The 12,291-nt window shown below is 40.1% G+C and overlaps 1 protein-coding gene across 5 annotated transcripts in view; it reads left to right on the forward strand.

Moving 5' to 3' along the window:
• Nucleotides 1-12,291, forward strand: part of LOC109467720 (fibrillin-2-like) — a 162,390-nt gene that overhangs the window by 132,644 nt on the left and 17,455 nt on the right. For all 5 annotated transcript variants that reach the window (XM_019765768.1, XM_019765767.1, XM_019765766.1 and 2 more), the window contains exons 51-57: nt 1,469-1,591; nt 4,280-4,405; nt 5,532-5,678; nt 7,755-7,952; nt 9,449-9,568; nt 10,030-10,152; nt 10,772-10,906. In XM_019765768.1, coding sequence (XP_019621327.1) covers nt 1,469-1,591; nt 4,280-4,405; nt 5,532-5,678; nt 7,755-7,952; nt 9,449-9,568; nt 10,030-10,152; nt 10,772-10,906 — 972 coding nt within the window. The remainder of the gene's footprint in view (nt 1-1,468; nt 1,592-4,279; nt 4,406-5,531; nt 5,679-7,754; nt 7,953-9,448; nt 9,569-10,029; nt 10,153-10,771; nt 10,907-12,291) is intronic.

Here is a 12,291-nt window from a genome sequence, read left to right on the forward strand (position 1 = left end):
ATTGAGTTAATCCAATCAAATCCAACAGCCAATCAGCAAGAAGAAAAGATTAGGCTGCGTCAGGTTCATGCTTGCATGCCCATATATGGGCATGCCGCCGAATTTCTTTCTTATTACGTCACGCGCGTACGCCCCCGCACAGTACTTTCCTATGGGGACCGCTAAAAAAGCAAATAAAACGATTGTAAAAGCCTGTATCACAAAAATTTAAAAAACGCCTAGGGGTATTTGCCCACTGTACCTCCATACCAAATTTCAGGACCTTAGGCCCTAAAATGAAGAAGCTGAATCCATTTAAAAAATGGCAGGAGGAGAAGGAGGAGGAGGAGAAGAAGAAGAAGAAACATCAGAAAAAGCAATATGGGTTCACCACCACTTCGTGGTGTGGTGAACCCATAATGAAACGTAGTATAAAATAACTAAAATCTACATGATGAAAGGTAGTTGTCTACAGCTATAGCTATGTCTAAAACTATGTCTAAGGGGTTTGACTTCTCTTTTTTAGACTATGGAAGACGTAATGTCCCACCTTTTCTAAAATTAGTGGGTTTTGGGAAGTTAAAAGAAGAATAGTTTTTTCTTGGTCTGTAATTTTAGTAAAATTGGGATAAATTGTAGAAGTTTGAATAGTTAACTCATTTCGAGCGTTGCTATGAAAGGAACAATTTGAGATAAAGTGTATTTCGTCTTCCACAGCCTTTGCATTACAATATTTACAAATTCTTTCACATACAGGTAGCCTTCTATACCGGCCTCTCTCTATCTCCAAAGGATGGGCGCTAACTCTAATTAACATAATGTAGCCTTAATAAGCTTTCCCATAGTACTTTCTTTTCTTTTCCTGTTCAGTAAAAGTTAAAACTGACTTCTAAAGGACTTCTAAAGTGACTTTTTAGTTCATAGTGGTAGAAAATAATGGATGAAATAATAGCTTAGTATTAGATCATGTATCTAGCAACATCTTTACAGTATGTCTCACTTTCATAAACAAAGAAACAAATATGTAAAAGCAATACAGCACAGGTTGGTATGATTATGATAACAGTTAAACTTTACGCGTAACCAACACCAAGTAAATTGGGACTTACCCCAAATTTTCGACTGACTCCGTCAGCCTTGTTCACGGAATGGACCCTTCTACTGCAGCTTCCGGGACGTGACGTCGGAAACACGTGTGGTTGCAGCAGAGGGTCGTGCGTGGCAGATAACCTATGACGCCCCCCCCCCCCCGGTCTCTGTTCAGTGTTGGACAATTGGCCTGAATGTACACCGCCTCTTTCACTCCTCTCGCAAAGAAATCTGGTTCTAGTGAGACAGAGTGTCCTGGAGATTCTATATGTATATGCTGGGAAACTTCAGTGTTGGTCACGTAAAGTTTAACTGTTATCATAATGTTATATACCAACACAGATAAACTTTCATGCTGAGGTTGGTACATGTAAGATGTTCTCTCTTTGACTGCCTACAGATATTGATGAATGCAGAGAGCTGGGGACATGTGGGTCAGGTTCGTGTAGGAACACAGACGGGTCCTTCACCTGTGAGTGCTACGAGGGATATGAAATCAACACTAGAGGAGACTTCTGTGAAGGTACATACATGTAGATGTAGATGTCATGGTTGTAAACCTGCCCATACTAGTCAATCTTTTTTTTTAATTTACTATACTTAGGCCACACCGACTTAATTTTATGGATAACATCCGCACGCACATTGATTTTCGCCTACTCTCTCTCAAAAAAAAAAGAAAACAGATCACGTCTGGCCTGGCTCTAGGCCTGGTTAGTCCATGGTAGTTAGCGACAATACGGAGCCGGTGGGTAACTCTGGAGGATGGCACCCAGGCTGCTGAAGCTCCACGACTCACGAACTCAGTACATACGTACAGTGCCGATTCATAAATATCCGCAAAAAGCCAACATATGCCGGCTTCTCGACTACGTTGTAATGTATAACTGGAAATTCACAATACCAGCTTTGTATTCCTGTGGTTTAGTAGCATTTTTATTTTTGGCCGGAATTTTTTTTTATTCACCCGCGCGCACTAGTTTAGGGGTCCTCAGAGGATGTCATCCATAAAATCAAGTCTGTGTGGCCTTATTTACTAATAATGTTCACCCCAAAACAAGTCTCATATGAGCCACATGGGTGTCATTTACAGTAAATACATAATGAGACTGTAATGACAGATGTTTGTTAACCTTAGACTTGAAAAGTTTAAGGTTGTACCCATTTTGGAGCTTGCTCCATAGTGATGTACATGTAGTTATAGGAAAGAAGCTTTCAGCATGGAATTTTCTCCTGAAAGAGTATAGAGGAAGAAAGCTATGGTGATTTGCTTAATAATATGTAGTAGTGACAGCTTCAGAATCTGTAGTTACTGTTACAGTAGTGACAAAATGAGTCCTGGCTGAGAAAGTGTTTTTTAAAAATCTTTTTCCAGAAAATGACTTTCAATGTCTTATAAATACTCAGATATGAGTATGTGTTATTGTATATTAGTATGTCATGTACATCTGTGTAAGAGAGAAGGTGCTTATTTTGAGAATTCTCATCAAGCCTTTAGATCTACACTCCTAAAGCACACATAGAAACCTTCAAGGGGAGTCTGCAGTACCAAAGGCTACTCTTGTTGCTAGCCTGTGTATACACAAGCTCTCGGCTGGAGGTTAATGACCCCCACCCCAAGAGCTTGTGGCAGAATAGCTGTAAGTCGGGCGGCCCGTTCCCTTTCCTGGAGTCACCAATAGGAAGCCAGTATTAGGAATTAATGTGGGAACCGACTGGGCCGGCGCCAGGCAGCCGGAGAAGGGCGGAGTACGTACCGGGCGGGGACGAGAAATTTGATCGACTGCGGGTGGGAATTTCTCAGAAAAATAGCTGCGACTAGCCCGAAACCGAGTTTCTGTGCATTCTGGAGTCTGTGTGTGTGGACTTTGGGAGTCCCTGGCCCCTAGAGCCGCTTCAGGAATAGACGATACAATTTTTTCGTTAAACAGAGAAACGACGTGTTTTCGTGTCTTCCTACCGGCTATGAGAAGACCGAGATCGTGAAACAGTGCAGAGCAAGCGAAAACGGCGGGTTGACGACTGTGATTCTTGTGCCACGATGTTGACTCCTGTCAAATTGTCGATACTTTATAATTGCTGGAATCTAAAATGTTACTGGCTTCTCCTCAGCGGGAGTTGTTTATTGTTTTGATCGATAAAACGCAGGGTAAAATACGCTAGAAATTAATTACTTTGTGGGTAAAAGAAAACTCACGCCGAGAGCGAGGTCCACACTTCCGGGTTCAGCGACGACAAAATGGCACGAAAAACGTTTAAAATCCGCATAGAAGTATATAATTTTGAGACTGATTCTTGAAACTATGCATTTCTTCACTAGAATATCGATGTGTGGTTGTGGAAAATAGCATTTTAGCGCTTATATCGAAGAAAGAAAAGTTGATTACACGCGCGCCGAGTCGGCTCGGTCAATTTTCAATACCGCCGGCGCTGCCGGAAGCGGACGCTACAACTAATCAGAGATGCGAAATGTGGACATAGCCGAGTGAAAATCGTGACGCCAAATACAAATCCGTGGATGAGATTCTTTTCTCTCGGTGTGGCTGCCATTTCCCACGAGGAAGTTCCAGAAACTTTGGAAAATAGAAACAGATTCGACTCGCGAGCGGGTGGCCGTGCCTTCCTCGGCCAAACTTCAAGTTTGGGACATGAAAGGCGCGCCGACGTCCATCACTGGGTAGCGACCGACAGGCCCATAGCAACCATCTCTGTTGGGTGCCGCACCGTCTGAGGGCCGTTCGTGACGTTTGCATCTCATTAACCATATATGGCGGACCAGGGCCGTCGACAGTCCGCCAGCTTTACGCGTGTTTGACATCAAGCTTTTGGGGGGCGGCAACCTAGGGCGGCGGCCGCCAGGAGCGCGATTTAGTCAGGCTACTCTTGTTGCCAATCAGTGGCAACTTACATGTACATCAACATCAGCATTTAAAAACAGACTGTAGAGGACTGCAGACTGTAGGACTGAACCTGGAAACTGATTGGACTAAGTTCATACTGTGACCACTTTGGTTGGGTCTATAAGTCTGTACATGTACTTGTAACATTATTTGTATATTATTGTGTTGTAGTTTTCATGACAGTTGCTGTATTTTAAAAAGTGTGCACCCAGATATATCTGGAAATAGATCCGCAGATCTGAGATATACTCTGGTGAAATAGATGAACTTGAAACTTGGTAACAACATAACTTGATGTGCTATTTCCTCAGACATTAATGAATGTGCAGACCTGACTGGTAGATGTAAGAACGGAGAGTGCGAAAACACAGATGGAAGTTTCCAGTGCACCTGTCCCAACGGCTTTGCTCTCACTGATACTGGGAACGACTGCATGGGTTTGTATCTTCTATCTTTATGGGCCAATAAAGACCATTGCCTTGGCAGTTAGTATAGAATATTCCTCAATCAGTGACGAGTTGAAAAGGTAAAAAACACATTCCTCCAAATTTTTGACGTCCACCTCTTGATCATGGAGTAACCTAGTCTCACAAGAACTCAAGACCAGGTCAAGACTTGTGTAGATCTTCTGGCCTCCCCTGTCTCCTTGTCTTGGGAGCCATTCTCATGCCTAAAAGGTAAAGTTAACATCTTTGTCATAATATATGGTAAAATGTAGCATGCCATTGGATTAGCTGCCTTAGCCTGGACTATCTTTTGCAGCATTGTCTACAGTCAATTTCACAGTTTGATGTTTCAGTTAATGTACAATGTACATCATGTCCATACATGTATGCTGGAAAAAAAAAAGATCAGTTATCATGACCACACAAAATATTTAGAAATTATTTGAATCCATCTCCAGCTGCTTTAAGAAGAGAGAAGAACCCTGTAAGACTTAGATTAGAGAGAGTGTACTTTCTAGTACATGTAGTTCCTAAGACTTTTGCGTTATCCTTTTATTATATTACATGATTGTACATGTACTATGTTTAACTTACTGACAAGAGTTAATGGTAACTTAATCTTAGCGACTTACAATGTAAGCGGCCACTATTCCATTGCTAAACAGTTTCATTACAGCAACTATTGTATCACTTCCTCCCCCTTCCCTTTTGCTCTGGGACTTGCTGGACTACATTAAGTACATGTAACATCATCCATATGAGCACGTCGGCAGAACGTACTGAGCCTGCACAGAACCCCGTATTTTCGCGTTTTCGTTGGGTTTTTGGTCAACGTTGCTTCAGAATTTTTCCTGTTGCAGAGGATATTCTTTCCAACACAACATTTGGAAACTACTGTCGAAATACTAACCTTATATGAGCGGATAAAACGGTTACCTTATATGAGACATTCTGCCGAAGTGCTATGTACAATACATTACGGGTTTCGCGCAGGTGCAGTACGTTCTGCCGATGTGCTATCCATATGCAGTTAGCTCCTGGTGACGGGCATAAAGATGCAAATAAAGCTTGTATGAATCTAACATTATGTGGCAAATTATGCCTTTTTCCCTCTCAGATATGAGGGAAAGCTACTGCTTCAACGTGTTCCAGGCCAGCCAGTGCAGGACCCCCCGTGCCATGAACACCACAAAGATGAAATGCTGCTGCACCATGGGAGCTGGCTGGGGCGATCCATGCGAGGTGTGTCCTGACAAGGACGAAGGTAGGACTTTTGGAAATCTAATTATATCATTCATTCAATCGTTCATTCATTCATTCATTCATTCACTCACTCACTCACTCACTAATTCATTCATTCATTCAATCGTTCATTCATTCATTGATTCATTCATTCACTCACTCACTCACTCACTCATTAATTCATTCATTCATTCATTCAATCGTTTATTCATTCATTTGCATACATAGTTTTAAACAATAATTGATCTATACATGTGGATCATTTGGACCACTGAGTCATTCATTCACTCACTCACTCACTCACTCACTCATTCATTCAATCGTTCATTCATTCATTCGTATACATAGTTTTACACAATAATTGATCTACACATGTGGATCATTTGGACCACTGAGTCATTCATTCATTCATTCATTCATTTACTCCATAAATTAAATAATTCATTCTTTCATTCACATACAAAATTTATCAACACAAGTGGATCATTTGGACCACTGAGTCATCAAATTTTAAAGGGGCATTATGTGACATTTTTGTGCCAAACATTGAAATATTTTATTTAAAGAAATAATTGTGTGATTGTAATTTTTTAATTACTTCCACTTTTTAACATATTTGACGAATGTGCAATTACATGTATCTCACATTTCTGACACTTATGGTTGGTGCTGAAACAGCCCAGATAAGGAGCACTCAGTTTGTGGTGCCACCAGAAACGACCAGAAAGTAAACAAACATGGCTAACAGCTGTGTTTCCAACTTTTAAACACACTCGTAAGGCATCATATATTTCGGCACCTCCACTTCCTGAATGGCATTTATTGCTTTTGTCAAAAAGATATGGAATCGGTAACGGAGGGGTCCTAATTCTGACCTATGTTCCAAGCAAACGCACATACACATTTTGTACCTTTGGTAATAGGTATGTGCATTTACTAAAACTAAATCTACTATTGTTTTTCTGTCCCCAAAAAGTTATCTTTTTACGATTACCCGACTTGCTCCAAAGTGGCTGTTTGAAAAGCAAAACCTGCATTTTTGACACGCTCGTCAACCCCCGAACAAGCGTCGAATTCAAACAGATTTTTCACTCGCTTGTTGTCGGAGTGTACGAAATAAAACAAACTTTGTGGATTACTGATATTAACCCCCAAACTTTGTCCATTCTTGTGGTTATTTATAGGCACGTGCTCCTATGCATAACGCCGCAACAAGGATTTTTCAAACTAGTACGGAATTAGGGGTAGGTCGGAATTAGGGCACCCCCAGTTAGATTTTGGTGGAGCAGCTTTGGTGTGTCCCTGTATGGAGGTCAACATCATAACTCGATTTTTTGTGGACAGATTTTTTTCATTTTTGGCATGTGGGTAGCTGTTGTAAAACTGTAGTTCAAGTTGAAGAATGGTGCATCTGGCTTTTTTAATCGTAATTTAGCAGACTTTTTGTGCATTTGTTGATTGCATGTATGCAGGATACATGTAACTAAAACATTTGTGCACGAATCTTAATGATATTTGGTAAGTGAGCAGAGGTTATAGAAACTAAGTTCAACTTCGAAAATGGTTATCCTATCATGTTCCTACTTTGCTGCAGAGAGTTGTGTATTTTGGTGTTTTTTTTGTGTACTGCATAACTTCAGAAAATGCAGATGGTTGTTATATATGATATTTAGTGGTTAGGTAGAGACAGGAAAGATGCAGGTCAATTTCGATAATGGACCTTCCAGCGGCTGTTTTGGGTATTTCAGCGGAGCTACAAAGTTTGAGGTAAAATTTTCCAGAAGTGTCAGGTAGTCTAAAGCTGTTGGGACTAGGAGTATATGGCATATTTTTGTCCTCCTAGCAGCTTCTTTGAAACTGCAGTAGGCATTTTGTTTCAGAGTTTGATTGCAAATAACTGGGTTTTCCTTGTTTTTGGCACATGTAGGTAGGTGCCTAAGGTGAAGATAAACATAATGAGATGCATATTATGCAAATCAGGATCTAATTTACATATTAAGAAATGAGGTAAACATATTCTGTGATGGGCTTGATGATAAGAATCTGGGACACATCTGCCAATGGAAGATGTAACTTGTGTGTTTTGTATTCCTTCTAGATATTGAAGGGTTCAGAGACCTGTGCCCTGGTGGAGCTGGCTTTGAGGTGAATGGAGGAAACACCCTTGTAGACATTAATGAATGTGGCATCGACCCACTCATCTGTAATGGCGGGACGTGTGTGAACACGGATGGCTCCTTCAGGTGTCAGTGTACACCAGGCTACCTACTGGACGATACAGGACTCAACTGTATTGGTGAGTGCAGCACTCACATAGTACATGTTTATATCACGGTAACAAACAAACAAGATGCAATACAGGTGGCAAGGTGGGCTGTTGACTCTAAAAGTTCTGTGTTCGAATCCACTGCTGGCCCCATTGTTGTATCCTTGAAAAAAAAAATATTTTGATCCTCACTTGACTCTGGTGTAATTGAGTACAAATGTACAACCTAATTTCGTTTAGGGACGTCATCTCTGATAGGACATAAAACCAGAGGTTCTGTGTTTAAAGAGAGCCAGAACTTCAGCACATTAAAGCTTTAAAGATCCCAACACACTAATTGAAAAGAACAGGGGTCCTTCCCGTTGTAAGTAGTTTAAACATTACAGTCTAGTCTCAGGTTGAACATCTTTGAAGAGAGGTGATAGTTACCCACCTGTTATGTTAATCCTTCCACAAATGTGGTAAATCTAATACATGTACATACAAGATACTGTATGACATCTGATCATGTTGAAGTGACTACAGGACCTGGTGTTTTCTATTATAATAGTTATTGGCATTAGAAATACATGTTTTGGGTGTTCATTTTTCATGCAGTAATAGCATTTATTTTAAGCACACAGAAAGAAAAATTGTTGAAAAAAACTAGATTGAAGGTGAATTGTTTATTTGGTGAAGTTCAACGTTTATTCAACACAAAGAAGTAACATCTGTGTCCATAATATCACCAGGGTCCATAATATCGCCACCTTGAGAAATAGTGTGCTTAAAGATATTTCTACTGCAACATACCCTAGGTATGTACATTTGATGTGTGAAGTAGTGCATACCAAAAGTATGTTGCAGTAAAATATCTTAAAGCACACTATTTCTCAAGGTGGCGATATTATGGACCCTGGTGATATTATGGACACAGATGTTAACTCACCGTGAACTTTTGGTCGATCTCATCAACCTTCATAATAAAGCTGATGAATCATCCACTGGCTGACTTTCCGGAAGCATGATGAGGTCAGGAGTGAATCAAAAGTGGTTGGAAGACAGAAGACGGTTGTGTTGGATCAAAATTAAACTGGATTTAAGTTAGATATGGATTTTACCAAGTGATGAGCTTTTTTTAATTTGCAAAATCATGCCCGAAGGCTAATTGCTTTTACAATCAAGTATAATACTCTGAGTCATTGCAATACAGTAACAGGAGACAGGTAACAACTGTCTGGAAAAAAAACTTCTACTTCTACTACTACAGTAACTATGCTAGCTGGGGTTCGACTTCTTCTTTGAAGGCAGTGGATAATGAATAGTCCCACATTCTGCATGATTAGTGGGTTTTGTGATCTTAGTAGAAATGCAGTTTTTTGGTGATCTTCTAAATGACGAAAGGATGGAGAAATTGTTGTAACTGTCTGAAATAATCTGTTTCTTTCAGTCTCATAGTGAGGACACTGGCTAACAAAATGTATGTCATTTTCCACTGCATTCATTGTACAATGTTAATTGCAGCGTGGTTTCTTCTTGCATTCCAGATGCTGATGAGTGTGCTGTAGGAAACCCCTGTGGGAATGGAACCTGCACCAATGTTATCGGAGGCTTTGAGTGTGATTGCTTTAGTGGATTTGAACCTGGTCCTATGATGATGTGTGTAGGTGAGTGTGTGCCATTTTGTCATCATTCTAAATGTCACACTCTGTACTAAGCTATTGTAACAATAAGGCCACACCAATTTAATTTGTTGGTTCTCGGATTCGCCTCTTCATTTTTTTTTCTGATTTGCAAAAAAAAAAGATTCTGGTTCTCTGAATCAACTCAAAAATGCTCATATTTTGCTCCCAAAAATTGAAGAAAGTCCTTAAAGTTTTCTTCCTACTTGTAACAGTTTTTCCATCTATCAATGCAGTGGTTTGATAAAAAGTTCAAAATTCATTGTTTAAATATTAACACTGTTTTGAGTTGACTTCATCGCTTGTACCTAAGAGTCAGGAAAAAAATTAGTAACATAATAAAAATTATATTTACTGCATACTGTCCTTGGAAAAATGTTACTGACATCTCAGGGGTTCAGAAGGGATCAAGTAAAGTTTTTCTTGACTGTCTTTTTGTTTCTCAGATGTGGACGAGTGTGCCTATGATGGGGACCTGTGTGCGTTCCGTTGTCTAAACGTACCAGGGTCGTACAAGTGTACCTGTCCCAGGGGATTCACACTGACTGCTGATGGCAAGCACTGCAGAGGTACGACCTTCTTACTATTTTTACCTCCAGGGGAGGAGACATCCTTCCGTGGAAGGGTTTTGTGAGAGATTTATATTTTCATGTTCGCAGCTGTTTCTCGCATTTGGGTGGACAGATTCTTTTGAGACTCGGTATATGTTTTGCTATTGGGCTGCAGATGATGCACGTTCTTTTGTTTTTATTGTATATGTGTTTTCGGGGGTGAAAATGGTGCCTTTTCGTGGCCCCAAAACACCCCTTTGAGCGTGAAAGTGGTCGCGACCGTTGACCTTTGGCGTGTATTAGGTGGCTCTCAGCCGTGAGGCTGTGATGGGTTTTTGGTTTTTCAATAAACAATAGTCAATAAACAATAATCAAGTCTTGTGTGAATAGGTTACATGTCCCAACTTTCATGGATTACATTATTGTCATTACTTATCCTGATGAAGGCAACAGTGGTCTTTGAAAATTTAATCCTTTGTAGTCTCTTGTGTTGGAATAAAGTTCAGCATTATACATCTACTAGTGAATTGTTTTATTTTTTAGTAGCATTGCTAATGAGCAATGCGAATGTCACACTAACAGTAAATTAAATATGTTTTAAGGTTTGTTGCATTCTTTTGGTCCTGTTCTTGTCCAGATCTTGATGAGTGTTCAAGCCCAGCTCTGAACGACTGCCCTCCCACCCTGAGGTGTAAGAACTTTGTAGGGACGTACCAGTGTCTGTGCCCAGAAGGGTACACCAAAGTGGGCATCACATCAGACGTCTGTGTGGGTACGTACAATGTACCTTCTTCAATACCTCATATGACAGGTCTATAGGAATAGCAGGATAGTAGGCTGTCAACATTTAAAATGGCTGTGATGCATCATATATTTCTATTATTAGTTTCTATCCTAGATTTTGAGCTTTGTATTTGCTGACAATGTTCAATGTTGACAATGCCTGCATATTTTATCATTTTAAGTGATGGTTTCAGTAATGTTACGTCAGTGAATTTTTTAGACATCCAGGTAATAAGATATGGCAAAAAACAGTTACTGAAGAAACTGGATATGATTTTGGAAACAGACATTTCAGGTAGCACCCAGTACCTTCACAGCACGAAAAACGATATTTAAGCATGCTTAAATCGTGCTTAAAGGCGGCGTAATTTCCATCTTTACGCACCTTTCCGGCACCTTTCCGTGTACGTAAACATTGTCTTTACGTGCCCTTTCCGTAGTACTGGAAAGATACGTATTTGCACTACTTTAGCGGTGCCTTTACGCACTTTTTATGTCCGTAAAGGTTTTGTAAACTATTCCTTTAAGTATTGTTTACGGACCTTTTTTGGTCGGAAAGCATGCGTTTAGTTAAAATTTAAGAGGTCTTTTAGCTGCCTTTAAGTCTCTCGTAAACATTGTCTTTACGTGCCCTTTCCGTAGTACTGGAAAGATACGTATTTGCACTACTTTAGCGGTGCCTTTACGCACCTTTTGTGTCCGTAAAGGCGTTGTAAACTATTCCTTAAAGTATTGTTTACGGACCTTTTTTGGTCGGAAAGCATGCGTTTACTTAAAATTTAAGAGATCTTTTAGCTGCCTTTAAGTTTCTCGTAAACATTGTCTTTACGTGCCCTTTCCGTAGTACTGGAAAGATACGTTTTTTCACTTTAGCGGTGCCTTTACGCACCCTTTATGTCCGTAATGGCTTCGTAAACTATTCCTTTAATCACTGTTTACGGACAATTTTAAGCTTTAAGTTGCCTTTCCGAACATTTGAATCGGCTGTGCATAACCTTAACATACGTCGGTATATGTGAATATGATGACAGAAATAGATATGATCTGTGAACAATTTATTGAGTAAAGCATACAAAATACAATGATTCCTAATGAAATGTTTTAGATTAGGAATGCTCATACTATATTGTCACATTATTACGTATCCCTCCCCAGCTGCAGATTACGTATAATGAAAACAGTTCAAAATAATACATTCCTAAACTAAGCTCACCAATACAAGGAATTGACTACTTGTATCTCCAAACATATATTTGATCAGCTCCCTCGTATACGGCGTTTTGTGAAAGCTTTCTCCTCCGTCCTCCTGGCTGTTGTCAGAGAGGCCGAGCCGGGCCGAGATTCGTGTTGTCGGTGGCAAGACAGTATCCATTG

This window comes from Branchiostoma belcheri, unplaced genomic scaffold (genome assembly GCF_001625305.1).
Source record: "Branchiostoma belcheri isolate BF01 breed outbred unplaced genomic scaffold, Haploidv18h27 scaffold189, whole genome shotgun sequence".
NCBI classification, from domain to species: Eukaryota; Metazoa; Chordata; class Leptocardii; order Amphioxiformes; family Branchiostomatidae; genus Branchiostoma; species Branchiostoma belcheri.